Raw genomic sequence first — 23,529 nt, 5'->3', positions numbered from 1 at the left:
GGCAGTGTTGAGTCTATGGTGCAGTGTTGAGTCTCTGGTGCAGTGTTGAATCTATGGTGCAGTGTTGAGTCTATGGGCAATGTTGCATTTCTGGTGCAGTGTTGAGTCTATGGTGCAGTGTTGAGTTTCTGGTGCAGTGTTGAGTCGATGGGCAGTGTTGAGTTTATGGACAGTGTTGAGTCTATGGTGCAGTTTTGAGTCTATGGTACAGTGTTGAGTCTATGGGCAGTGTTGAGTCTATGGTGCAGTGTTGAGTCTCTGGTGCAGTGTTGAGTCTATGGTGCAGTGTTGAGTCTATGGTGCAGTGTTGAGTCTATGGTGCAGTGTTGAGTCTATGGTGCAGTGTTGAGTCTATGGTGCAGTGTTGAGTCTATGGTGCAGTGTTGAGTCTCAGGTGTTGAGTCTACGGGCAGTGTTGAGTCTATGGTGCAGTGTTGAGTCTCAGGTGTTGAGTCTACGGGCATTGTTGAGTCTATGGTGCAGTGTTGAGTCTATGGTGCATTGTTGAGTCTGTGGTGCAGTGTTCAGTCTATGGTGCAGTGTTGAGTCTCAGGTGTTGAGTCTACGGGTAGTGTTGAGTCTATGGTGCAGTGTTGAGTCTATGGTGCAGTGTTGAGTCTATGGTGCATTGTTGAGTCTGTGGTGCAGTGTTGAGTCTATGGTGCAGTGTTGAGTCTACGGGCAGTGTTGAGTCTATGGTGCAGTGTTGAGTCTATGGCGCAGTGTTGAGTCTATGGTGCAGTGTTGAGTCTATGGTGCATTGTTGAGTCTATAGTGCAGTGTTGAGTCTATGGCAGTGTTGAGTCTATGGGTAGTGTTGAGTCTATGGTGCAGTGTTGAGTCTATGGTGCAGTGTTGAGTTTATTGTGCAGTGTTGAGTCTATGGTGCAGTGTTGAGTCTATGGGCAGTGGTGAGTCTATGGTGCAGTGTTGAGTCTCTGGTGCAGTGTTGAGTCTATGGGCAGTGTTGAGTCTCTGGTGCAGTGTTGAGTCTATCGGGCAGTGTTGAGTCTATGGTGCAGTGTTGAGTCTACGGCGCAGTGTTGAGTCTACGGTGCAGTGTTGAGTCTATGGTGCAGTGTTGAGTCTATGGGCAGTGTTGAGTTTCTGGTGCAGTGTTGAGTCTATGGGCAGTGTTGAGTCTATGGTGCAGTGTTGAGTCTCAGGTGTTGAGTCTACGGGCAGTGTTGAGTCTATGGTGCAGTGTTGAGTCTCAGGTGTTGAGTCTACGGGCAGTGTTGAGTCTATGGTGCAGTGTTGAGTCTATGGTGCATTGTTGAGTCTGTGGTGCAGTGTTCAGTCTATGTTGCAGTGTTGAGTCTCAGGTGTTGAGTCTACGGGTAGTGTTGAGTCTATGGTGCAGTGTTGAGTCTATGGTGCAGTGTTGAGTCTATGGTGCATTGTTGAGTCTGTGGTGCAGTGTTGAGTCTATGGTGCAGTGTTGAGTCTACGGGCAGTGTTGAGTCTATGGTGCAGTGTTGAGTCTATGGCGCAGTGTTGAGTCTATGGCACAGTGTTGAGTCTATGGTGCATTGTTGAGTCTATAGTGCAGTGTTGAGTCTATGGCAGTGTTGAGTCTATGGGTAGTGTTGAGTCTATGGTGCAGTGTTGAGTCTATGGTGCAGTGTTGAGTTTATTGTGCAGTGTTGAGTCTATGGTGCAGTGTTGAGTCTATGGGCAGTGGTGAGTCTATGGTGCAGTGTTGAGTCTCTGGTGCAGTGTTGAGTCTATGGGCAGTGTTGAGTCTCTGGTGCAGTGTTGAGTCTATCGGGCAGTGTTGAGTCTATGGTGCAGTGTTGAGTCTACGGCGCAGTGTTGAGTCTACGGTGCAGTGTTGAGTCTATGGTGCAGTGTTGAGTCTATGGGCAGTGTTGAGTCTATGGTGCAGTGTTGAGTTTACGGTGCAGTGTTGAGTCTATGGTGCAGTGTTGAGTCTATGGGCAGTGTTGAGTTTCTGGTGCAGTGTTGAGTCTATGGGCAGTGTTGAGTCTATGGTGCAGTGTTGAGTCTATGGTGCATTGTTGAGTCTGTGGTGCAGTGTTGAGTCTCTGGTGCAGTGTTGAATCTATGGTGCAGTGTTGAGTCTGTGGTGCAGTGTTGAGTCTCTGGTGCAGTGTTGAGTCTATGGGCAGTGTTGAGTCTATGCTGCAGTGTTGAGTCTCAGGTGTTGAGTCTATGGTGCAGTGTTGAGTCTCAGGTGTTGAGTCTACAGGCAGTGTTGAGTCTATGGTGCAGTGTTGAGTCTATGGTGCATTGTTGAGTCTGTGGTGCAGTGTTCAGTCTATGGTGCAGTGTTGAGTCTCAGGTATTGAGTCTACGGGCAGTGTTGAGTCTATGGTGCAGTGTTGAGTCTATGGTGCAGTGTTGAGTCTATGGTGCATTGTTGAGTCTGTGGTGCAGTGTTGATTCTATGGTGCAGTGTTAAGTCTACGGGCAGTGTTGAGTCTATGGTGCAGTGTTGAGTCTATGGTGCAGTGTTGAGTCTATGGTGCATTGTTGAGTTTGTGGTGCAGTGTTGAGTCTGTGGTGCAGTGTTGAGTCTATGGTGCAGTGTTGAGTCTATGGTGCAGTGTTGAGTCTATGGTGCAGTGTTGAGTCTATGGCAGTGTTAAGTCTATGGGTAGTGTTGAGTCTATGGTGCAGTGTGAGTCTATGGTGCAATGTTGAGTCTATGGTGCAGTGTTGAGTCTATGGTGCAGTGTTGAGTCTACGGGCAGTGTTGAGTTTCTGGTGCAGTGTTGAGTCTATGGGCAGTGTTGAGTCTATGGTCAGTGTTGAGTCTACGGGCAGTGTTGAGTCTATGGTGCAGTGTTGAGTCTATGGTGCAATGGTGCAGTGTTGAGTCTATTGTGCAGTGTTGAGTCTATGGTGCAATGTTGAGTCTATGGTACATTGTTGAGTCTGTGGTGCTGTGTTGAGTCTGTGGTGCAGTGTTGAGTCTATGGTGCAGTGTTGAGTCTATGGCAGTGTTGAGTCTATGGGCAGTGTTGAGTCTATGGTGCAGTGTTGAATCTATGGTGCAGTGTGAGTCTATGGTGCAGAGTTGAGTCTATGTTGCAGTGTTGAGTCTATGGTGCAGTGTTGAGTCTATGGGCAGTGTTGAGTTTCTGGTGCAGTGTTGAGTCTTTGGGCAGTGTTGAGTCTATGGTCATTGTTGAGTCTACGGACAGTGTTGAGTCTGTGGTGCAGTGTTGAGTCTATGGTGCAGTGTTGAGTTTCTGGTGCAGAGTTGAGTCGATGGGCAGTGTTGAGTCTATGGTCAGTGTTGAGTCTATGGTGCCGTGTTGAGTCTATGGTACAGTGTTGAGTCTATGGGCGGTGTTGAGTCTATGGTGCAGTGTTGAGTCTCTGGTGCAGTGTTGAGTTTATGGGCAGTGTTGAGTCTATGGTGCAGTGTTGAGTCTCTGGTGCAGTGTTGAATCTATGGTGCAGTGTTGAGTCTATGGGCAATGTTGAGTTTCTGGTGCAGTGTTGAGTCTATGGTGCAGTGTTGAGTTTCTGGTGCAGTGTTGAGTCTATGGTCAGTGTTGAGTCTATGGTCAGTGTTGAGTCTATGGTGCAGTTTTGAGTCTATGGTACAGTGTTGAGTCTATGGTGCAGTGTTGAGTCTCTGGTGCAGTGTTGAGTCTATGGTGCAGTGTTGAGTCTATGGTGCAGTGTTGAGTCTATGGTGCAGTGCTGAGTCTATGGTGCAGTGTTGAGTCTATGGTGCAGTGTTGAGTTTATGGGCAGTGTTGAAACTATGGTGCAGTGTTGAGTCTATGGTGCAGTGTTGAGTCTCTGGTGCAGTGTTGAGTCTATGGTGCAGTGTTGAGTCTATGGTGCAGTGTTGATTCTATGGTGCAGTGCTGAGTCTATGGTGCAGTGTTGAGTCTATGGTGCATTGTTGAGTTTGTGGTGCAGTGTTGCGTCTGTGGTGCAGTGGTGAGTCTATGGTGCAGTGTTGAGTCTATGGTGCAGTGTTGAGTTTATTGTGCAGTGTTGAGTCTATGGTGCAGTGTTGAGTCTATGGGCAGTGGTGAGTCTATGGTGCAGTGTTGAGTCTCTGGTGCAGTGTTGAGTCTATGGGCAGTCTTGAGTCTCTGGTGCAGTGTTGAGTCTATGGGGCAGTGTTGAGTCTATGTGCAGTGTTGAGTCTACGGGGCAGTGTTGAGTCTCCGGTGCAGTGTTGAGTCTATGGTGCAGTGTTGAGTCTATGGGCAGTGTTGAGTCTATGGTGTAGTGTTGAGTCTACGGTGCAGTGTTGAGTCTATGGGGCAGTGTTGAGTCTGTGGGCAGTGTTGAGTTTCTGGTGCAGTGTTGAGTCTATGGGCAGTGTTGAGTCTATGGGCAGTGTTGAGTCTATGGTGCAGTGTTGAGTCTATGATGCATTGTTGAGTCTGTGGTGCAGTGTTGAGTCTCTGGTGCAGTGTTGAATCTATGGTGCAGTGTTGAGTCTGTGGTGCAGTGTTGAGTCTCTGGTGCAGTGTTGAGTCTATGGGCAGTGTTGAGTCTATGGTGCAGTGTTGAGTCTCAGGTGTTGAGTCTATGGTGCAGTGTTGAGTCTCAGGTGTTGAGTCTACGGGCAGTGTTGAGTCTATGGTGCATTGTTGAGTCTGGTGCAGTGTTCAGTCTGTGGTGCAGTGTTGAGTCTCAGGTGTTGAGTCTACGGGCAGTGTTGAGTCTATGGTGCAGTGTTGAGTCTATGGTGCAGTGTTGAGTCTATGGTGCATTGTTGAGTCTGTGGTGCAGTGTTGAGTCTATGGTGCAGTGTTGAGTCTACGGGCAGTGTTGAGTCTATGGTGCAGTGTTGAGTCTATGGTGCAGTGTTGAGTCTATGGTGCAGTGTTGAGTCTATGGTGCAGTGTTGAGTCTACGGGCAGTGTTGAGTTTCTGGTGCAGTGTTGAGTCTATGGGCAGTGTTGAGTCTATGGTCAGTGTTGAGTCTACGGGCAGTGTTGAGTCTATGGTGCAGTGTTGAGTCTATGGTGCAATGGTGCAGTGTTGAGTCTATGGTGCACTGTTGAGTCTATGGTGCAATGTTGAGTCTATGGTACATTGTTGAGTCTGTGGTGCAGTGTTGAGTCTGTGGTGCAGTGTTGAGTCTGTGGTGCAGTGTTGAGTCTATGGCGCAGTGTTGAGTCTATGGTGCAGTGTTGAGTCTATGGTGCAGTGTTGAGTCTATGGCAGTGTTGAGTCTATGGGCAGTGTTGAGTCTATGGTGCAGTGTTGAGTCTATGGCGCAGTGTTGAGTCTATGGCGCAGTGTTGAGTCTATGGTGCATTGTTGAGTCTATAGTGCAGTGTTGAGTCTATGGCAGTGTTGAGTCTATGGGTAGTGTTGAGTCTATGGTGCAGTGTTGAGTCTATGGTGCAGTGTTGAGTTTATTGTGCAGTGTTGAGTCTATGGTGCAGTGTTGAGTCTATGGGCAGTGGTGAGTCTATGGTGCAGTGTTGAGTCTCTGGTGCAGTGTTGAGTCTATGGGCAGTGTTGAGTCTCTGGTGCAGTGTTGAGTCTATCGGGCAGTGTTGAGTCTATGGTGCAGTGTTGAGTCTACGGCGCAGTGTTGAGTCTACGGTGCAGTGTTGAGTCTATGGTGCAGTGTTGAGTCTATGGGCAGTGTTGAGTCTATGGTGCAGTGTTGAGTTTACGGTGCAGTGTTGAGTCTATGGTGCAGTGTTGAGTCTATGGGCAGTGTTGAGTTTCTGGTGCAGTGTTGAGTCTATGGGCAGTGTTGAGTCTATGGTGCAGTGTTGAGTCTATGGTGCATTGTTGAGTCTGTGGTGCAGTGTTGAGTCTCTGGTGCAGTGTTGAATCTATGGTGCAGTGTTGAGTCTGTGGTGCAGTGTTGAGCCTCTGGTGCAGTGTTGAGTCTATGGGCAGTGTTGAGTCTATGGTGCAGTGTTGAGTCTCAGGTGTTGAGTCTATGGTGCAGTGTTGAGTCTCAGGTGTTGAGTCTACAGGCAGTGTTGAGTCTATGGTGCAGTGTTGAGTCTATGGTGCATTGTTGAGTCTGTGGTGCAGTGTTCAGTCTATGGTGCAGTGTTGAGTCTCAGGTATTGAGTCTACGGGCAGTGTTGAGTCTATGGTGCAGTGTTGAGTCTATGGTGCAGTGTTGAGTCTATGGTGCATTGTTGAGTCTGTGGTGCAGTGTTGATTCTATGGTGCAGTGTTAAGTCTACGGGCAGTGTTGAGTCTATGGTGCAGTGTTGAGTCTATGGTGCAGTGTTGAGTCTATGGTGCATTGTTGAGTCTATGGGCAGTGTTGAGTTTCTGGTGCAGTGTTGAGTCTTTGGGCAGTGTTGAGTCTATGGTCATTGTTGAGTCTACGGACAGTGTTGAGTCTGTGGTGCAGTGTTGAGTCTATGGTGCAGTGTTGAGTTTCTGGTGCAGAGTTGAGTCGATGGGCAGTGTTGAGTCTATGGTCAGTGTTGAGTCTATGGTGCCGTGTTGAGTCTATGGTACAGTGTTGAGTCTATGGGCGGTGTTGAGTCTATGGTGCAGTGTTGAGTCTCTGGTGCAGTGTTGAGTTTATGGGCAGTGTTGAGTCTATGGTGCAGTGTTGAGTCTCTGGTGCAGTGTTGAATCTATGGTGCAGTGTTGAGTCTATGGGCAATGTTGAGTTTCTGGTGCAGTGTTGAGTCTATGGTGCAGTGTTGAGTTTCTGGTGCAGTGTTGAGTCGATGGGCAGTGTTGAGTCTATGGTCAGTGTTGAGTCTATGGTGCAGTTTTGAGTCTATGGTACAGTGTTGAGTCTATGGTGCAGTGTTGAGTCTCTGGTGCAGTGTTGAGTCTATGGTGCAGTGTTGAGTCTATGGTGCAGTGTTGAGTCTATGGTGCAGTGTTGAGTCTATGGTGCAGTGCTGAGTCTATGGTGCAGTGTTGAGTCTATGGTGCAGTGTTGAGTTTATGGGCAGTGTTGAAACTATGGTGCAGTGTTGAGTCTATGGTGCAGTGTTGAGTCTCTGGTGCAGTGTTGAGTCTATGGTGCAGTGTTGAGTCTATGGTGCAGTGTTGATTCTATGGTGCAGTGCTGAGTCTATGGTGCAGTGTTGAGTCTATGGTGCATTGTTGAGTTTGTGGTGCAGTGTTGCGTCTGTGGTGCAGTGGTGAGTCTATGGTGCAGTGTTGAGTCTATGGTGCAGTGTTGAGTTTATTGTGCAGTGTTGAGTCTATGGTGCAGTGTTGAGTCTATGGGCAGTGGTGAGTCTATGGTGCAGTGTTGAGTCTCTGGTGCAGTGTTGAGTCTATGGGCAGTCTTGAGTCTCTGGTGCAGTGTTGAGTCTATGGGGCAGTGTTGAGTCTATGTGCAGTGTTGAGTCTACGGGGCAGTGTTGAGTCTCCGGTGCAGTGTTGAGTCTATGGTGCAGTGTTGAGTCTATGGGCAGTGTTGAGTCTATGGTGCAGTGTTGAGTCTACGGTGCAGTGTTGAGTCTATGGGGCAGTGTTGAGTCTGTGGGCAGTGTTGAGTTTCTGGTGCAGTGTTGAGTCTATGGGCAGTGTTGAGTCTATGGGCAGTGTTGAGTCTATGGTGCAGTGTTGAGTCTATGATGCATTGTTGAGTCTGTGGTGCAGTGTTGAGTCTCTGGTGCAGTGTTGAATCTATGGTGCAGTGTTGAGTCTGTGGTGCAGTGTTGAGTCTCTGGTGCAGTGTTGAGTCTATGGGCAGTGTTGAGTCTATGGTGCAGTGTTGAGTCTCAGGTGTTGAGTCTATGGTGCAGTGTTGAGTCTCAGGTGTTGAGTCTACGGGCAGTGTTGAGTCTATGGTGCATTGTTGAGTCTGGTGCAGTGTTCAGTCTGTGGTGCAGTGTTGAGTCTCAGGTGTTGAGTCTACGGGCAGTGTTGAGTCTATGGTGCAGTGTTGAGTCTATGGTGCAGTGTTGAGTCTATGGTGCATTGTTGAGTCTGTGGTGCAGTGTTGAGTCTATGGTGCAGTGTTGAGTCTACGGGCAGTGTTGAGTCTATGGTGCAGTGTTGAGTCTATGGTGCCGTGTTGAGTCTATGGTGCAGTGTTGAGTCTATGGTGCAGTGTTGAGTCTACGGGCAGTGTTGAGTTTCTGGTGCAGTGTTGAGTCTATGGGCAGTGTTGAGTCTATGGTCAGTGTTGAGTCTACGGGCAGTGTTGAGTCTATGGTGCAGTGTTGAGTCTATGGTGCAATGGTGCAGTGTTGAGTCTATGGTGCACTGTTGAGTCTATGGTGCAATGTTGAGTCTATGGTACATTGTTGAGTCTGTGGTGCAGTGTTGAGTCTGTGGTGCAGTGTTGAGTCTGTGGTGCAGTGTTGAGTCTATGGCGCAGTGTTGAGTCTATGGTGCAGTGTTGAGTCTATGGTGCAGTGTTGAGTCTATGGCAGTGTTGAGTCTATGGGCAGTGTTGAGTCTATGGTGCAGTGTTGAGTCTATGGCGCAGTGTTGAGTCTATGGCGCAGTGTTGAGTCTATGGTGCATTGTTGAGTCTATAGTGCAGTGTTGAGTCTATGGCAGTGTTGAGTCTATGGGTAGTGTTGAGTCTATGGTGCAGTGTTGAGTCTATGGTGCAGTGTTGAGTTTATTGTGCAGTGTTGAGTCTATGGTGCAGTGTTGAGTCTATGGGCAGTGGTGAGTCTATGGTGCAGTGTTGAGTCTCTGGTGCAGTGTTGAGTCTATGGGCAGTGTTGAGTCTCTGGTGCAGTGTTGAGTCTATCGGGCAGTGTTGAGTCTATGGTGCAGTGTTGAGTCTACGGGCAGTGTTGAGTTTCTGGTGCAGTGTTGAGTCTTTGGGCAGTGTTGAGTCTATGGTCATTGTTGAGTCTACGGACAGTGTTGAGTCTGTGGTGCAGTGTTGAGTCTATGGTGCAGTGTTGAGTTTCTGGTGCAGAGTTGAGTCGATGGGCAGTGTTGAGTCTATGGTCAGTGTTGAGTCTATGGTGCCGTGTTGAGTCTATGGTACAGTGTTGAGTCTATGGGCGGTGTTGAGTCTATGGTGCAGTGTTGAGTCTCTGGTGCAGTGTTGAGTTTATGGGCAGTGTTGAGTCTATGGTGCAGTGTTGAGTCTCTGGTGCAGTGTTGAATCTATGGTGCAGTGTTGAGTCTATGGGCAATGTTGAGTTTCTGGTGCAGTGTTGAGTCTATGGTGCAGTGTTGAGTTTCTGGTGCAGTGTTGAGTCGATGGGCAGTGTTGAGTCTATGGTCAGTGTTGAGTCTATGGTGCAGTTTTGAGTCTATGGTACAGTGTTGAGTCTATGGTGCAGTGTTGAGTCTCTGGTGCAGTGTTGAGTCTATGGTGCAGTGTTGAGTCTATGGTGCAGTGTTGAGTCTATGGTGCAGTGTTGAGTCTATGGTGCAGTGCTGAGTCTATGGTGCAGTGTTGAGTCTATGGTGCAGTGTTGAGTTTATGGGCAGTGTTGAAACTATGGTGCAGTGTTGAGTCTATGGTGCAGTGTTGAGTCTCTGGTGCAGTGTTGAGTCTATGGTGCAGTGTTGAGTCTATGGTGCAGTGTTGAGTTTGTGGTGCAGTGTTGCGTCTGTGGTGCAGTGGTGAGTCTATGGTGCAGTGTTGAGTCTATGGTGCAGTGTTGAGTTTATTGTGCAGTGTTGAGTCTATGGTGCAGTGTTGAGTCTATGGGCAGTGGTGAGTCTATGGTGCAGTGTTGAGTCTCTGGTGCAGTGTTGAGTCTATGGGCAGTCTTGAGTCTCTGGTGCAGTGTTGAGTCTATGGGGCAGTGTTGAGTCTATGTGCAGTGTTGAGTCTACGGGGCAGTGTTGAGTCTCCGGTGCAGTGTTGAGTCTATGGTGCAGTGTTGAGTCTATGGGCAGTGTTGAGTCTATGGTGCAGTGTTGAGTCTACGGTGCAGTGTTGAGTCTATGGGGCAGTGTTGAGTCTGTGGGCAGTGTTGAGTTTCTGGTGCAGTGTTGAGTCTATGGGCAGTGTTGAGTCTATGGGCAGTGTTGAGTCTATGGTGCAGTGTTGAGTCTATGATGCATTGTTGAGTCTGTGGTGCAGTGTTGAGTCTCTGGTGCAGTGTTGAATCTATGGTGCAGTGTTGAGTCTGTGGTGCAGTGTTGAGTCTCTGGTGCAGTGTTGAGTCTATGGGCAGTGTTGAGTCTATGGTGCAGTGTTGAGTCTCAGGTGTTGAGTCTATGGTGCAGTGTTGAGTCTCAGGTGTTGAGTCTACGGGCAGTGTTGAGTCTATGGTGCATTGTTGAGTCTGGTGCAGTGTTCAGTCTGTGGTGCAGTGTTGAGTCTCAGGTGTTGAGTCTACGGGCAGTGTTGAGTCTATGGTGCAGTGTTGAGTCTATGGTGCAGTGTTGAGTCTATGGTGCATTGTTGAGTCTGTGGTGCAGTGTTGAGTCTATGGTGCAGTGTTGAGTCTACGGGCAGTGTTGAGTCTATGGTGCAGTGTTGAGTCTATGGTGCAGTGTTGAGTCTATGGTGCAGTGTTGAGTCTATGGTGCAGTGTTGAGTTTCTGGTGCAGTGTTGAGTCTATGGGCAGTGTTGAGTCTATGGTCAGTGTTGAGTCTACGGGCAGTGTTGAGTCTATGGTGCAGTGTTGAGTCTATGGTGCAATGGTGCAGTGTTGAGTCTATGGTGCACTGTTGAGTCTATGGTGCAATGTTGAGTCTATGGTACATTGTTGAGTCTGTGGTGCAGTGTTGAGTCTGTGGTGCAGTGTTGAGTCTGTGGTGCTGTGTTGAGTCTATGGCGCAGTGTTGAGTCTATGGTGCAGTGTTGAGTCTATGGTGCAGTGTTGAGTCTATGGCAGTGTTGAGTCTATGGGCAGTGTTGAGTCTATGGTGCAGTGTTGAGTCTATGGCGCAGTGTTGAGTCTATGGCGCAGTGTTGAGTCTATGGTGCATTGTTGAGTCTATAGTGCAGTGTTGAGTCTATGGCAGTGTTGAGTCTATGGGTAGTGTTGAGTCTATGGTGCAGTGTTGAGTCTATGGTGCAGTGTTGAGTTTATTGTGCAGTGTTGAGTCTATGGTGCAGTGTTGAGTCTATGGGCAGTGGTGAGTCTATGGTGCAGTGTTGAGTCTCTGGTGCAGTGTTGAGTCTATGGGCAGTGTTGAGTCTCTGGTGCAGTGTTGAGTCTATCGGGCAGTGTTGAGTCTATGGTGCAGTGTTGAGTCTACGGCGCAGTGTTGAGTCTACGGTGCAGTGTTGAGTCTATGGTGCAGTGTTGAGTCTATGGGCAGTGTTGAGTCTATGGTGCAGTGTTGAGTTTACGGTGCAGTGTTGAGTCTATGGTGCAGTGTTGAGTCTATGGGCAGTGTTGAGTTTCTGGTGCAGTGTTGAGTCTATGGGCAGTGTTGAGTCTATGGTGCAGTGTTGAGTCTATGGTGCATTATTGAGTCTGTGGTGCAGTGTTGAGTCTCTGGTGCAGTGTTGAATCTATGGTGCAGTGTTGAGTCTGTGGTGCAGTGTTGAGTCTCTGGTGCAGTGTTGAGTCTATGGGCAGTGTTGAGTCTATGGTGCAGTGTTGAGTCTCAGGTGTTGAGTCTATGGTGCAGTGTTGAGTCTCAGGTGTTGAGTCTACAGGCAGTGTTGAGTCTATGGTGCAGTGTTGAGTCTATGGTGCATTGTTGAGTCTGTGGTGCAGTGTTCAGTCTATGGTGCAGTGTTGAGTCTCAGGTATTGAGTCTACGGGCAGTGTTGAGTCTATGGTGCAGTGTTGAGTCTATGGTGCAGTGTTGAGTCTATGGTGCATTGTTGAGTCTGTGGTGCAGTGTTGATTCTATGGTGCAGTGTTAAGTCTACGGGCAGTGTTGAGTCTATGGTGCAGTGTTGAGTCTATGGTGCAGTGTTGAGTCTATGGTGCATTGTTGAGTCTATGGGCAGTGTTGAGTTTCTGGTGCAGTGTTGAGTCTTTGGGCAGTGTTGAGTCTATGGTCATTGTTGAGTCTACGGACAGTGTTGAGTCTGTGGTGCAGTGTTGAGTCTATGGTGCAGTGTTGAGTTTCTGGTGCAGAGTTGAGTCGATGGGCAGTGTTGAGTCTATGGTCAGTGTTGAGTCTATGGTGCCGTGTTGAGTCTATGGTACAGTGTTGAGTCTATGGGCGGTGTTGAGTCTATGGTGCAGTGTTGAGTCTCTGGTGCAGTGTTGAGTTTATGGGCAGTGTTGAGTCTATGGTGCAGTGTTGAGTCTCTGGTGCAGTGTTGAATCTATGGTGCAGTGTTGAGTCTATGGGCAATGTTGAGTTTCTGGTGCAGTGTTGAGTCTATGGTGCAGTGTTGAGTTTCTGGTGCAGTGTTGAGTCGATGGGCAGTGTTGAGTCTATGGTCAGTGTTGAGTCTATGGTGCAGTTTTGAGTCTATGGTACAGTGTTGAGTCTATGGTGCAGTGTTGAGTCTCTGGTGCAGTGTTGAGTCTATGGTGCAGTGTTGAGTCTATGGTGCAGTGTTGAGTCTATGGTGCAGTGTTGAGTCTATGGTGCAGTGCTGAGTCTATGGTGCAGTGTTGAGTCTATGGTGCAGTGTTGAGTTTATGGGCAGTGTTGAAACTATGGTGCAGTGTTGAGTCTATGGTGCAGTGTTGAGTCTCTGGTGCGGTGTTGAGTCTATGGTGCAGTGTTGAGTCTATGGTGCATTGTTGATTCTATGGTGCAGTGCTGAGTCTATGGTGCAGTGTTGAGTCTATGGTGCATTGTTGAGTTTGTGGTGCAGTGTTGCGTCTGTGGTGCAGTGGTGAGTCTATGGTACAGTGTTGAGTCTATGGTGCAGTGTTGAGTTTATTGTGCAGTGTTGAGTCTATGGTGCAGTGTTGAGTCTATGGGCAGTGGTGAGTCTATGGTGCAGTGTTGAGTCTCTGGTGCAGTGTTGAGTCTATGGGCAGTCTTGAGTCTCTGGTGCAGTGTTGAGTCTATGGGGCAGTGTTGAGTCTATGTGCAGTGTTGAGTCTACGGGGCAGTGTTGAGTCTCCGGTGCAGTGTTGAGTCTATGGTGCAGTGTTGAGTCTATGGGCAGTGTTGAGTCTATGGTGCAGTGTTGAGTCTACGGTGCAGTGTTGAGTCTATGGGGCAGTGTTGAGTCTGTGGGCAGTGTTGAGTTTCTGGTGCAGTGTTGAGTCTATGGGCAGTGTTGAGTCTATGGGCAGTGTTGAGTCTATGGTGCAGTGTTGAGTCTATGATGCATTGTTGAGTCTGTGGTGCAGTGTTGAGTCTCTGGTGCAGTGTTGAATCTATGGTGCAGTGTTGAGTCTGTGGTGCAGTGTTGAGTCTCTGGTGCAGTGTTGAGTCTATGGGCAGTGTTGAGTCTATGGTGCAGTGTTGAGTCTCAGGTGTTGAGTCTATGGTGCAGTGTTGAGTCTCAGGTGTTGAGTCTACGGGCAGTGTTGAGTCTATGGTGCATTGTTGAGTCTGGTGCAGTGTTCAGTCTGTGGTGCAGTGTTGAGTCTCAGGTGTTGAGTCTACGGGCAGTGTTGAGTCTATGGTGCAGTGTTGAGTCTATGGTGCAGTGTTGAGTCTATGGTGCATTGTTGAGTCTGTGGTGCAGTGTTGAGTCTATGGTGCAGTGTTGAGTCTACGGGCAGTGTTGAGTCTATGGTGCAGTGTTGAGTCTATGGTGCAGTGTTGAGTCTATGGTGCAGTGTTGAGTCTATGGTGCATTGTTGAGTCTACGGGCAGTGTTGAGTTTCTGGTGCAGTGTTGAGTCTATGGGCAGTGTTGAGTCTATGGTCAGTGTTGAGTCTACGGGCAGTGTTGAGTCTATGGTGCAGTGTTGAGTCTATGGTGCAATGGTGCAGTGTTGAGTCTATGGTGCACTGTTGAGTCTATGGTGCAATGTTGAGTCTATGGTACATTGTTGAGTCTGTGGTGCAGTGTTGATTCTGTGGTGCAGTGTTGAGTCTGTGGTGCAGTGTTGAGTCTATGGCGCAGTGTTGAGTCTATGGTGCAGTGTTGAGTCTATGGTGCAGTGTTGAGTCTATGGCAGTGTTGAGTCTATGGGCAGTGTTGAGTCTATGGTGCAGTGTTGAGTCTATGGCGCAGTGTTGAGTCTATGGCGCAGTGTTGAGTCTATGGTGCATTGTTGAGTCTATAGTGCAGTGTTGAGTCTATGGCAGTGTTGAGTCTATGGGTAGTGTTGAGTCTATGGTGCAGTGTTGAGTCTATGGTGCAGTGTTGAGTTTATTGTGCAGTGTTGAGTCTATGGTGCAGTGTTGAGTCTATGGGCAGTGGTGAGTCTATGGTGCAGTGTTGAGTCTCTGGTGCAGTGTTGAGTCTATGGGCAGTGTTGAGTCTCTGGTGCAGTGTTGAGTCTATCGGGCAGTGTTGAGTCTATGGTGCAGTGTTGAGTCTACGGCGCAGTGTTGAGTCTACGGTGCAGTGTTGAGTCTATGGTGCAGTGTTGAGTCTATGGGCAGTGTTGAGTCTATGGTGCAGTGTTGAGTTTACGGTGCAGTGTTGAGTCTATGGTGCAGTGTTGAGTCTATGGGCAGTGTTGAGTTTCTGGTGCAGTGTTGAGTCTATGGGCAGTGTTGAGTCTATGGTGCAGTGTTGAGTCTATGGTGCATTGTTGAGTCTGTGGTGCAGTGTTGAGTCTCTGGTGCAGTGTTGAATCTATGGTGCAGTGTTGAGTCTGTGGTGCAGTGTTGAGTCTCTGGTGCAGTGTTGAGTCTATGGGCAGTGTTGAGTCTATGGTGCAGTGTTGAGTCTCAGGTGTTGAGTCTATGGTGCAGTGTTGAGTCTCAGGTGTTGAGTCTACAGGCAGTGTTGAGTCTATGGTGCAGTGTTGAGTCTATGGTGCATTGTTGAGTCTGTGGTGCAGTGTTCAGTCTATGGTGCAGTGTTGAGTCTCAGGTATTGAGTCTACGGGCAGTGTTGAGTCTATGGTGCAGTGTTGAGTCTATGGTGCAGTGTTGAGTCTATGGTGCATTGTTGAGTCTGTGGTGCAGTGTTGATTCTATGGTGCAGTGTTAAGTCTACGGGCAGTGTTGAGTCTATGGTGCAGTGTTGAGTCTATGGTGCAGTGTTGAGTCTATGGTGCATTGTTGAGTTTGTGGTGCAGTGTTGAGTCTGTGGTGCAGTGTTGAGTCTATGGTGCAGTGTTGAGTCTATGGTGCAGTGTTGAGTCTATGGTGCAGTGTTGAGTCTATGGCAGTGTTAAGTCTATGGGTAGTGTTGAGTGTATGGTGCAGTGTGAGTCTATGGTGCAATGTTGAGTCTATGGTGCAGTGTTGAGTCTATGGTGCAGTGTTGAGTCTACGGGCAGTGTTGAGTTTCTGGTGCAGTGTTGAGTCTATGGGCAGTGTTGAGTCTATGGTCAGTGTTGAGTCTACGGGCAGTGTTGAGTCTATGGTGCAGTGTTGAGTCTATGGTGCAATGGTGCAGTGTTGAGTCTATTGTGCAGTGTTGAGTCTATGGTGCAATGTTGAGTCTATGGTACATTGTTGAGTCTGTGGTGCTGTGTTGAGTCTGTGGTGCAGTGTTGAGTCTATGGTGCAGTGTTGAGTCTATGGCAGTGTTGAGTCTATGGGCAGTGTTGAGTCTATGGTGCAGTGTTGAATCTATGGTGCAGTGTGAGTCTATGGTGCAGAGTTGAGTCTATGGTGCAGTGTTGAGTCTATGGTGCAGTGTTGAGTCTATGGGCAGTGTTGAGTTTCTGGTGCAGTGTTGAGTCTTTGGGCAGTGTTGAGTCTATGGTCATTGTTGAGTCTACGGACAGTGTTGAGTCTGTGGTGCAGTGTTGAGTCTATGGTGCAGTGTTGAGTTTCTGGTGCAGAGTTGAGTCGATGGGCAGTGTTGAGTCTATGGTCAGTGTTGAGTCTATGGTGCCGTGTTGAGTCTATGGTACAGTGTTGAGTCTATGGGCGGTGTTGAGTCTATGGTGCAGTGTTGAGTCTCTGGTGCAGTGTTGAGTTTATGGGCAGTGTTGAGTCTATGGTGCAGTGTTGAGTCTCTGGTGCAGTGTTGAATCTATGGTGCAGTGTTGAGTCTATGGGCAATGTTGAGTTTCTGGTGCAGTGTTGAGTCTATGGTGCAGTGTTGAGTTTCTGGTGCAGTGTTGAGTCGATGGGCAGTGTTGAGTCTATGGTCAGTGTTGAGTCTATGGTGCAGTTTTGAGTCTATGGTACAGTGTTGAGTCTATGGTGCAGTGTTGAGTCTCTGGTGCAGTGTTGAGTCTATGGTGCAGTGTTGAGTCTATGGTGCAGTGTTGAGTCTATGGTGCAGTGTTGAGTCTATGGTGCAGTGCTGAGTCTATGGTGCAGTGTTGAGTCTATGGTGCAGTGTTGAGTTTATGGGCAGTGTTGAAACTATGGTGCAGTGTTGAGTCTATGGTGCAGTGTTGAGTCTCTGGTGCAGTGTTGAGTCTATGGTGCAGTGTTGAGTCTATGGTGCAGTGTTGATTCTATGGTGCAGTGCTGAGTCTATGGTGCAGTGTTGAGTCTATGGTGCATTGTTGAGTTTGTGGTGCAGTGTTGCGTCTGTGGTGCAGTGGTGAGTCTATGGTGCAGTGTTGAGTCTATGGTGCAGTGTTGAGTTTATTGTGCAGTGTTGAGTCTATGGTGCAGTGTTGAGTCTATGGGCAGTGGTGAGTCTATGGTGCAGTGTTGAGTCTCTGGTGCAGTGTTGAGTCTATGGGCAGTCTTGAGTCTCTGGTGCAGTGTTGAGTCTATGGGGCAGTGTTGAGTCTATGTGCAGTGTTGAGTCTACGGGGCAGTGTTGAGTCTCCGGTGCAGTGTTGAGTCTATGGTGCAGTGTTGAGTCTATGGGCAGTGTTGAGTCTATGGTGCAGTGTTGAGTCTACGGTGCAGTGTTGAGTCTATGGGGCAGTGTTGAGTCTGTGGGCAGTGTTGAGTTTCTGGTGCAGTGTTGAGTCTATGGGCAGTGTTGAGTCTATGGGCAGTGTTGAGTCTATGGTGCAGTGTTGAGTCTATGATGCATTGTTGAGTCTGTGGTGCAGTGTTGAGTCTCTGGTGCAGTGTTGAATCTATGGTGCAGTGTTGAGTCTGTGGTGCAGTGTTGAGTCTCTGGTGCAGTGTTGAGTCTATGGGCAGTGTTGAGTCTATGGTGCAGTGTTGAGTCTCAGGTGTTGAGTCTATGGTGCAGTGTTGAGTCTCAGGTGTTGAGTCTACGGGCAGTGTTGAGTCTATGGTGCATTGTTGAGTCTGGTGCAGTGTTCAGTCTGTGGTGCAGTGTTGAGTCTCAGGTGTTGAGTCTACGGGCAGTGTTGAGTCTATGGTGCAGTGTTGAGTCTATGGTGCAGTGTTGAGTCTATGGTGCATTGTTGAGTCTGTGGTGCAGTGTTGAGTCTATGGTGCAGTGTTGAGTCTACGGGCAGTGTTGAGTCTATGGTGCAGTGTTGAGTCTATGGTGCAGTGTTGAGTCTATGGTGCAGTGTTGAGTCTATGGTGCAGTGTTGAGTCTACGGGCAGTGTTGAGTTTCTGGTGCAGTGTTGAGTCTATGGGCAGTGTTGAGTCTATGGTCAGTGTTGAGTCTACGGGCAGTGTTGAGTCTATGGTGCAGTGTTGAGTCTATGGTGCAATGGTGCAGTGTTGAGTCTATGGTGCACTGTTGAGTCTATGGTGCAATGTTGAGTCTATGGTACATTGTTGAGTCTGTGGTGCAGTGTTGAGTCTGTGGTGCAGTGTTGAGTCTGTGGTGCAGTGTTGAGTCTATGGCGCAGTGTTGAGTCTATGGTGCAGTGTTGAGTCTATGGTGCAGTGTTGAGTCTATGGCAGTGTTGAGTCTATGGGCAGTGTTGAGTCTATGGTGCAGTGTTGAGTCTATGGTGCAGTGTGAGTCTATGGTGCAGTGTTGAGTCTATGGTGCAGTGTTGAGTATATGGTGCAGTGTTGAGTCTATGGGCAGTGTTGAGTTTCTGGTGCAGTGTTGAGTCTTTGGGCAGTGTTGAGTCTATGGTCAGTGTTGAGTCTACGGACAGTGTTGAGTCTGTGGTGCAGTGTTGAGTCTATGGTGCAGTGTTGAGTTTCTGGTGCAGAGTTGAGTTGATGGGCAGTGTTGAGTCTATGGTCAGTGTTGAGTCTATGGTGCCGTGTTGAGTCTATGGTACAGTGTTGAGTCTATGGGCAGTGTTGAGTCTATGGTGCAGTGTTGAGTCTATGGTGCAGTGTTGAGTTTATGGTGCAGTGTTGAGTCTCTGGTGCAGTGTTGAATCTATGGTGCAGTGTTGAGTCTATGGGCAATGTTGCGTTTCTGGTGCAGTGTTGAGTTTCTGGTGCAGTGTTGAGTTTCTGGTGCAGTGTTGAGTCGATGGGCAGTGTTGAGTCTATGGTGCAGTGTTGAGTCTATGGTGCAGTGTTGAGTTTATGGGCAGTGTTGAAACTATGGTGCAGTGTTGAGTCTATGGTGCAGTGTTGAGTCTCTGGTGCAGTGTTGTCTATGGTGCCGTGTTGAGTCTATGGTGCAGTGTTGAGTCTGGTGCAGTGCTGAGTCTATGGTGCAGTGTTGAGTCTATGGTGCAGTGTTGAGTTTATGGGCAGTGTTGAAACTATGGTGCAGTGTTGAGTCTATGGTGCAGTGTTGAGTCTCTGGTGCAGTGTTGAGTCTCTGGTGCAGTGTTGAGTCTCTGGTGCAGTGTTGAGTCTATGGTGCAGTGTTGAGTTTATGGGCAGTGTTGAGTCTGGGTCTACGTGAGTGTGTGGGTCTACGTGAGTGTGTGGGTCTACGTGAGTGTGTGGGTCTCTACGTGAGCGCGTGGGTCTCTACGTGAGCGTGTGGGTCTCTACGTGAGTGTGTAGGTCTACGTGAGTGTGTGGGTCTACGTGAGCTTGTGGGTCTCTACGTGTGTGTGGGTCTCTATGTGAGCGTGTGAGTCTCTACGTGAGCGTGTGGGTCTACGTGAGCGTGTGGGTCTATGTGAGTATATGGGCAGTGATGTACGTGTGTTCGTATGTTGAACTTCCTTTGCGCCATACGTAGCCAATTGTATTGACTGCCCGGCTCCGCGTTTGCTGCCATTTGTTGACTTTCGTTTGAGGCGAGGGGAATCTCGCGGTAGGTGAACCCCGTTATCCGCTAAGACAACCCTCCACTCGCTCCCTCTGCTCCTCCCATCCCCGTCTCTCCCTTCTTCTCATCCCTCCGGCCCCCTCCCCAACCTCCCCTCCCTCCTCTTCCTCCGTCCCTCCCATGCCTCCCATGCCTCCCTCCCCTCCGTCTCTCTCCCTCCCTCCCTCCCATCCCCCCCATCCCTCCCTCCTTACTCTCCCTCCCCTCCTCTGTCTCTCCCCCCTTTCTGACCTTCCCATCCCCCCCCCCCCCCGCTCACTCCACCCCCCGACAGTGGCCATGTACCGCGAGCCGTCGCTGCACAACCTGGGCGAGTCCCCGTGGACTTCCCGCGGCGGCACCAAGGCCACGGGGACGCCCGTGGCCATGAACGGCGGCAACTCGGCGGTGGCGGCCGGCGCGGCCAGCGGCGGCGGCAGCGGCGGCGGCGGAACCCCCACGGCGGCGGCCACGGGGGCGGCCTCCTTGGCGGAGGCCTCCGCGGCGGGGACCGCGACGGCGAGGGGGGCCGCGGCGTCGGCCCAAGCGGGCGGCCGGGCGGCCGCCGCCGCCGCCGCCGCCGCTGGTGGCGGCAAGTCGAGCGGCAAGGCGGCCGCGGCCGCCAACGCCAAACTCGTTGGCAAGACGACCGCCGCTAACGCGGCCGCGGCGGCGGCGACGTAGTTGGAGGGGGGGGGGCGACCGCACGGACCCCCACCTCCCCCCACCCCCCCGCAGTTTATGAACTGCCCCCCCACCACCCCTCTCCCCCCACCACCCCTCCCCCCCACCTACCCCCCCCCCCACCACCCCCACCTACCCCCCCACCCAACCCCACCATCGTGGATTATTTTTTCTCAGGCAATCGAAACTGGAACAAACCAAATGCGGAATTGGTTAAGGGGGGGGGGGGGCTTGGTGGGGGGGTGGTGGGGGGGTGGTGGGGGGGGTGGTGGGTGCCGGACTGCTGGAATCGGCGCTGTTGAATGGATGGCGGTGGACGGGAGGGGAAGGGTGGACGACTCACGGTGGATCGTGGGTTGTCATGGTCACGTGTGTGTAAGGGTTGTCATGGTCACGTGTATGTAAGGGTTGTCATGGACACGTGTGTGTAAGGGTTGTCATGGTCACGTGTGTAAGGGTTGTCGTGGACACGTGTGTGTAAGGGTTGTCATGGTCACGTGTGTGTAAGGTTTGTCATGGACACGTGTGTGTAAGGGTTGTCATGGACACGTGTGTGTAAGGGTTGTCATGGACACGTGTGTGTAAGGGTTGTCATGGACACGTGTGTGTAAGGGTTGTCATGGTCACGTGTGTGTAAGGGTTGTCATGGACACGTGTGTGTAAGGGTTGTCATGGTCACGTGTGTGTAAGGGTTGTCATGGACACGTGTGTGTAAGGGTTGTCATGGTCACGTGTGTGTAAGGGTTGTCATGGTCACGTGTGTGTAAGGGTTGTCATGGTCACGTGTGTGTAAGGGTTGTCATGGACACGTGTGTGTAAGGGTTGTCATGGACACGTGTGTGTAAGGGTTGTCATGGACACGTGTGTGTAAGGGTTGTCATGGACACGTGTGTGTAAGGGTTGTCATGGTCACGTGTGTGTAAGGGTTGTCATGGACACGTGTGTGTAAGGGTTGTCATAGACACGTGTGTGTAAGGGTTGTCATCGACACGTGTGTGTAAGGGTTGTCATGGACACGTGTGTGTAAGGGTTGTCATGGACACGTGTGTGTAAGGGTTGTCATTGGTCGGACACGTGTGTGTGTCTGGGTTGTGATGGGTGGGACGCGTGTGTGCGTCTGTGTGTAAGGGTTGGCCTGGATGGGAAGTGTGTGTGTGTGTGTAAGGGTTGTGATAGGTGGTACACGTGTGTGTGTGTGTTGGGTGGGACACGCGTGTGTGTGTGTTGTGATGGATGGGACATGCATGTGTGTGTGTGTAGGGAGAAGGACAGGTCACCCAAGATGGGCATTGGAGTGGCACCCAGAGGTCACGGTGGTGGTGATCGTGGTGGTGGTGGTGGTGATCGTGGTGGTGATCGTGGTGATGGTGGTGATCGTGGTGGTGGTGACGGCAATGGCGAGGATGAGGCTGTAAGCGTAGGCCCTCGGAGGTCGGCTGTCGATTGTCCCGTGAAGATTCCGGCAGAAGGAAGGAAGCAACGGCAAGGTGGTAGTGTTGAGTCTATGGTGCAGTGTTGAGTCTATGGTGCAGTGTTGAGTCTATGGTGCAGTGCTGAGTCTATGGTGCAGTGTTGAGTCTATGGTGCAGTGCTGAGTCTGTGGTGCAGTGTTGAGTCTATGGTGCAGTGTTGAGTCTGTGGTGCAGTGTTGAGTCTATGGCAGTGTTGAGTCTATGGTGCAGTGCTGAGTCTATGGTGCAGTGTTGAGTCTATGGCCAGTGCTGAGTCTATGGTGCAGTGTTGAGTCTATGCTGCAGTGCTGAGTCTATGGTGTAGTGTTGAGTCTATGGTGCAGTGTTGAGTCTGTGGTGCAGTGTTGAGTCTATGGCACAGTGTTGAGTCTATGGTGCAGTGCTGAGTCTATGGTGCAGTGTTGAGTCTATGGCCAGTGCTGAGTCTATGGTGCAGTGTTGAGTCTATGCTGCAGTGCTGAGTCTATGGTACAGTGTTGAGTCTATGGTGCACTGTTGAGTCTATGGTGCAGTGTTGAGTCTATGGTGCAGTGTTGAGTCTATGGTGCAGTGTTGAGTCTATGGTGCAGTGCTGAGTCTATGGTGCAGTGCTGAGTCTATGGCGCAGTGTTGAGTCGATGGCGCAGTGCTGAGTTTGTGGTGCAGTATTAAGCCTGTGGGTTTTTGCAGACTCGACGATGCCTACTGCAGTGATCGCTGGCGCGTCCATTCGGCTGTTTGAACATCCCCCGTCTGTGACGTTACACTTTTATCCCAAGAGCGAGAGAAAGCGAGAGTGAGGGAGAGAGTGAGGGAGGAAGCAAACGTCGGTCACCTCGACGCCCGTAATCACCATGGCCACGACGCCGCCCGTCCGCCCAACCTCCCTCGCCTTGAGCCTGAAACAGCCTCAACTTCGAAATGTTTTATTTCGATTTAAAGCTTTCGTGACTGCAAGGATTCATTATTTTGCCTAGGTGTACGGCGTCCGGCGCTTGCCGAGCCTGCTCCCGTAGCGTGGCCTCTCCCTGCCGTCAGGATGTGACCCTGGGTTGTCGCGCCCCCCACGTGCCGGAATGTGGCGGCCGCGTAGCTCCCAGAAGGCGCGGGGGGGGGGGGGGGCGTTGATTCCGAACGTGGACGCGGTGAAAACCGGAGGTGTTGCGGGGGGGGGGGGGGGAATCCACGCAGTGACCACCGCCGCCGGGGGAGGGAGGGAGAGAGAGAGAGGCAGTACTCCAAATATATAGCAGCAGCAGGCGTCGTCAGGGTTAGGAATGAACCCACGACCTCCTGTCGATCAGGCGAGGTAGTTAACATCTCCTAGCCACCGTGATGATGATGAGAGACGCAGACTCCAAATATACAGCAGCAGGCATTGTCAGGGTTAGGAATGAACCCACGACCTCGTGTAGACCAGACGAGGTAGTCAACATCTAGCCATCGTGATGATGATGAGAGAGAGACACAGACTCCAAATATACAGCAGATGTCAAGGTCAGCATCGAACCCACGACCTCCTGTAGACCAGGCGAGGTAGTGAACATCTCCTAGCCACCGTGTTGATGAGAGAGAGAGAGACGCAGACTCCAAATATACAGCAGATGTCAGGGTCAGCATCGAACCCACGACCTCCTGTAGATCAGGCGAGGTAGTCAACATCTCCTAGCCATCGTGATGATGATGAGAGAGACAGACGCAGACTCAACATATACAGCAGATGTCAGGGTCGGGATCGAACCCACGACCTCCTGTAGACATCTCCTATGCAACGCGGCGCCCAATTGTTCCCCGGGAGCTTGGACAAGGAAACCAATGGGTCTCCCCATTACAGACGGTGAATGTGAAAGTCTGCCGGTAGCGTTTTTTGGCATCACCCAGTAGAAGCTTGGCGGCTTATCGCGACAGCCCCCAGGGCCTCCAAAGACACCGGCGCCACACACGGTACCCTCCTCTCTCTCCTCTGCGTGGCGTTGCCGGGAGAGAGCCTCGTTGTGCCGATGAAGTTATTTGTATTTTAGTTTTACAACAAAAAAAAGAAAACGCCCCAAAGACGAAGGGAGGATTTTCACCACGTTGCCATGACGACGACCCCAACATGACCCCCCACCACGTGACCCCCGTCGAAGCCCAATCACAGGGCTTGCACTGCTCGCTAGCTCACCTGCCGAGTGTGGATGTGGGTAGGTGGTTGGGTGAGTCGTGTAGGTAGGTGGGTGGGTGAGTGGGTGGGTGTGTTGATGAGTGGGTGGGTGGGTGAGTTGATGAGTGGGTGAGTGGGTGGGTGTGTTGATGAGTGGGTGAGTGGGTGGGTGGGTGAGTAGTGTTGGTGAGTGGGTGGGTGAGTGGGTGGCGGGGTGAGACAGCATTGCGAATCTGCTGCTGAGAGTTGCTCTTTAGCTCACCTGGTGAGTGTGGATGTGGGTGGGTGAGTGACTGACTGGGTCAGTGAGTAGATGGGTGAGTGAGTGGATGGGTGAGCAATCGAG

The 23,529-nt window shown here is 50.5% G+C and overlaps 1 protein-coding gene across 1 annotated transcript in view; it reads left to right on the top strand.

Annotated features, from left to right (window-relative positions):
* The window catches only part of LOC116938463 (fibroblast growth factor 14-like), a 557,958-nt gene extending 538,291 nt beyond the window's left edge, over nucleotides 1-19,667 (top strand). The window contains exon 5 of the mRNA XM_076054702.1: nucleotides 19,201-19,667. Within this exon, the coding sequence (XP_075910817.1) occupies nucleotides 19,201-19,589 (389 nt within the window). The 3' untranslated portion in view covers nucleotides 19,590-19,667. The remainder of the gene's footprint in view (nucleotides 1-19,200) is intronic.
* Nucleotides 19,668-23,529: the final 3,862 nt, after the last annotated feature.

Source organism: Petromyzon marinus, chromosome 67 (genome assembly GCF_048934315.1).
Source record: "Petromyzon marinus isolate PM22_M1 ecotype Great Lakes invasive population chromosome 67, UKy_Petmar_22M1.pri1.0, whole genome shotgun sequence".
NCBI classification, from domain to species: Eukaryota; Metazoa; Chordata; class Hyperoartia; order Petromyzontiformes; family Petromyzontidae; genus Petromyzon; species Petromyzon marinus.
This window is presented reverse-complemented; position numbering and strand designations above follow the sequence as displayed.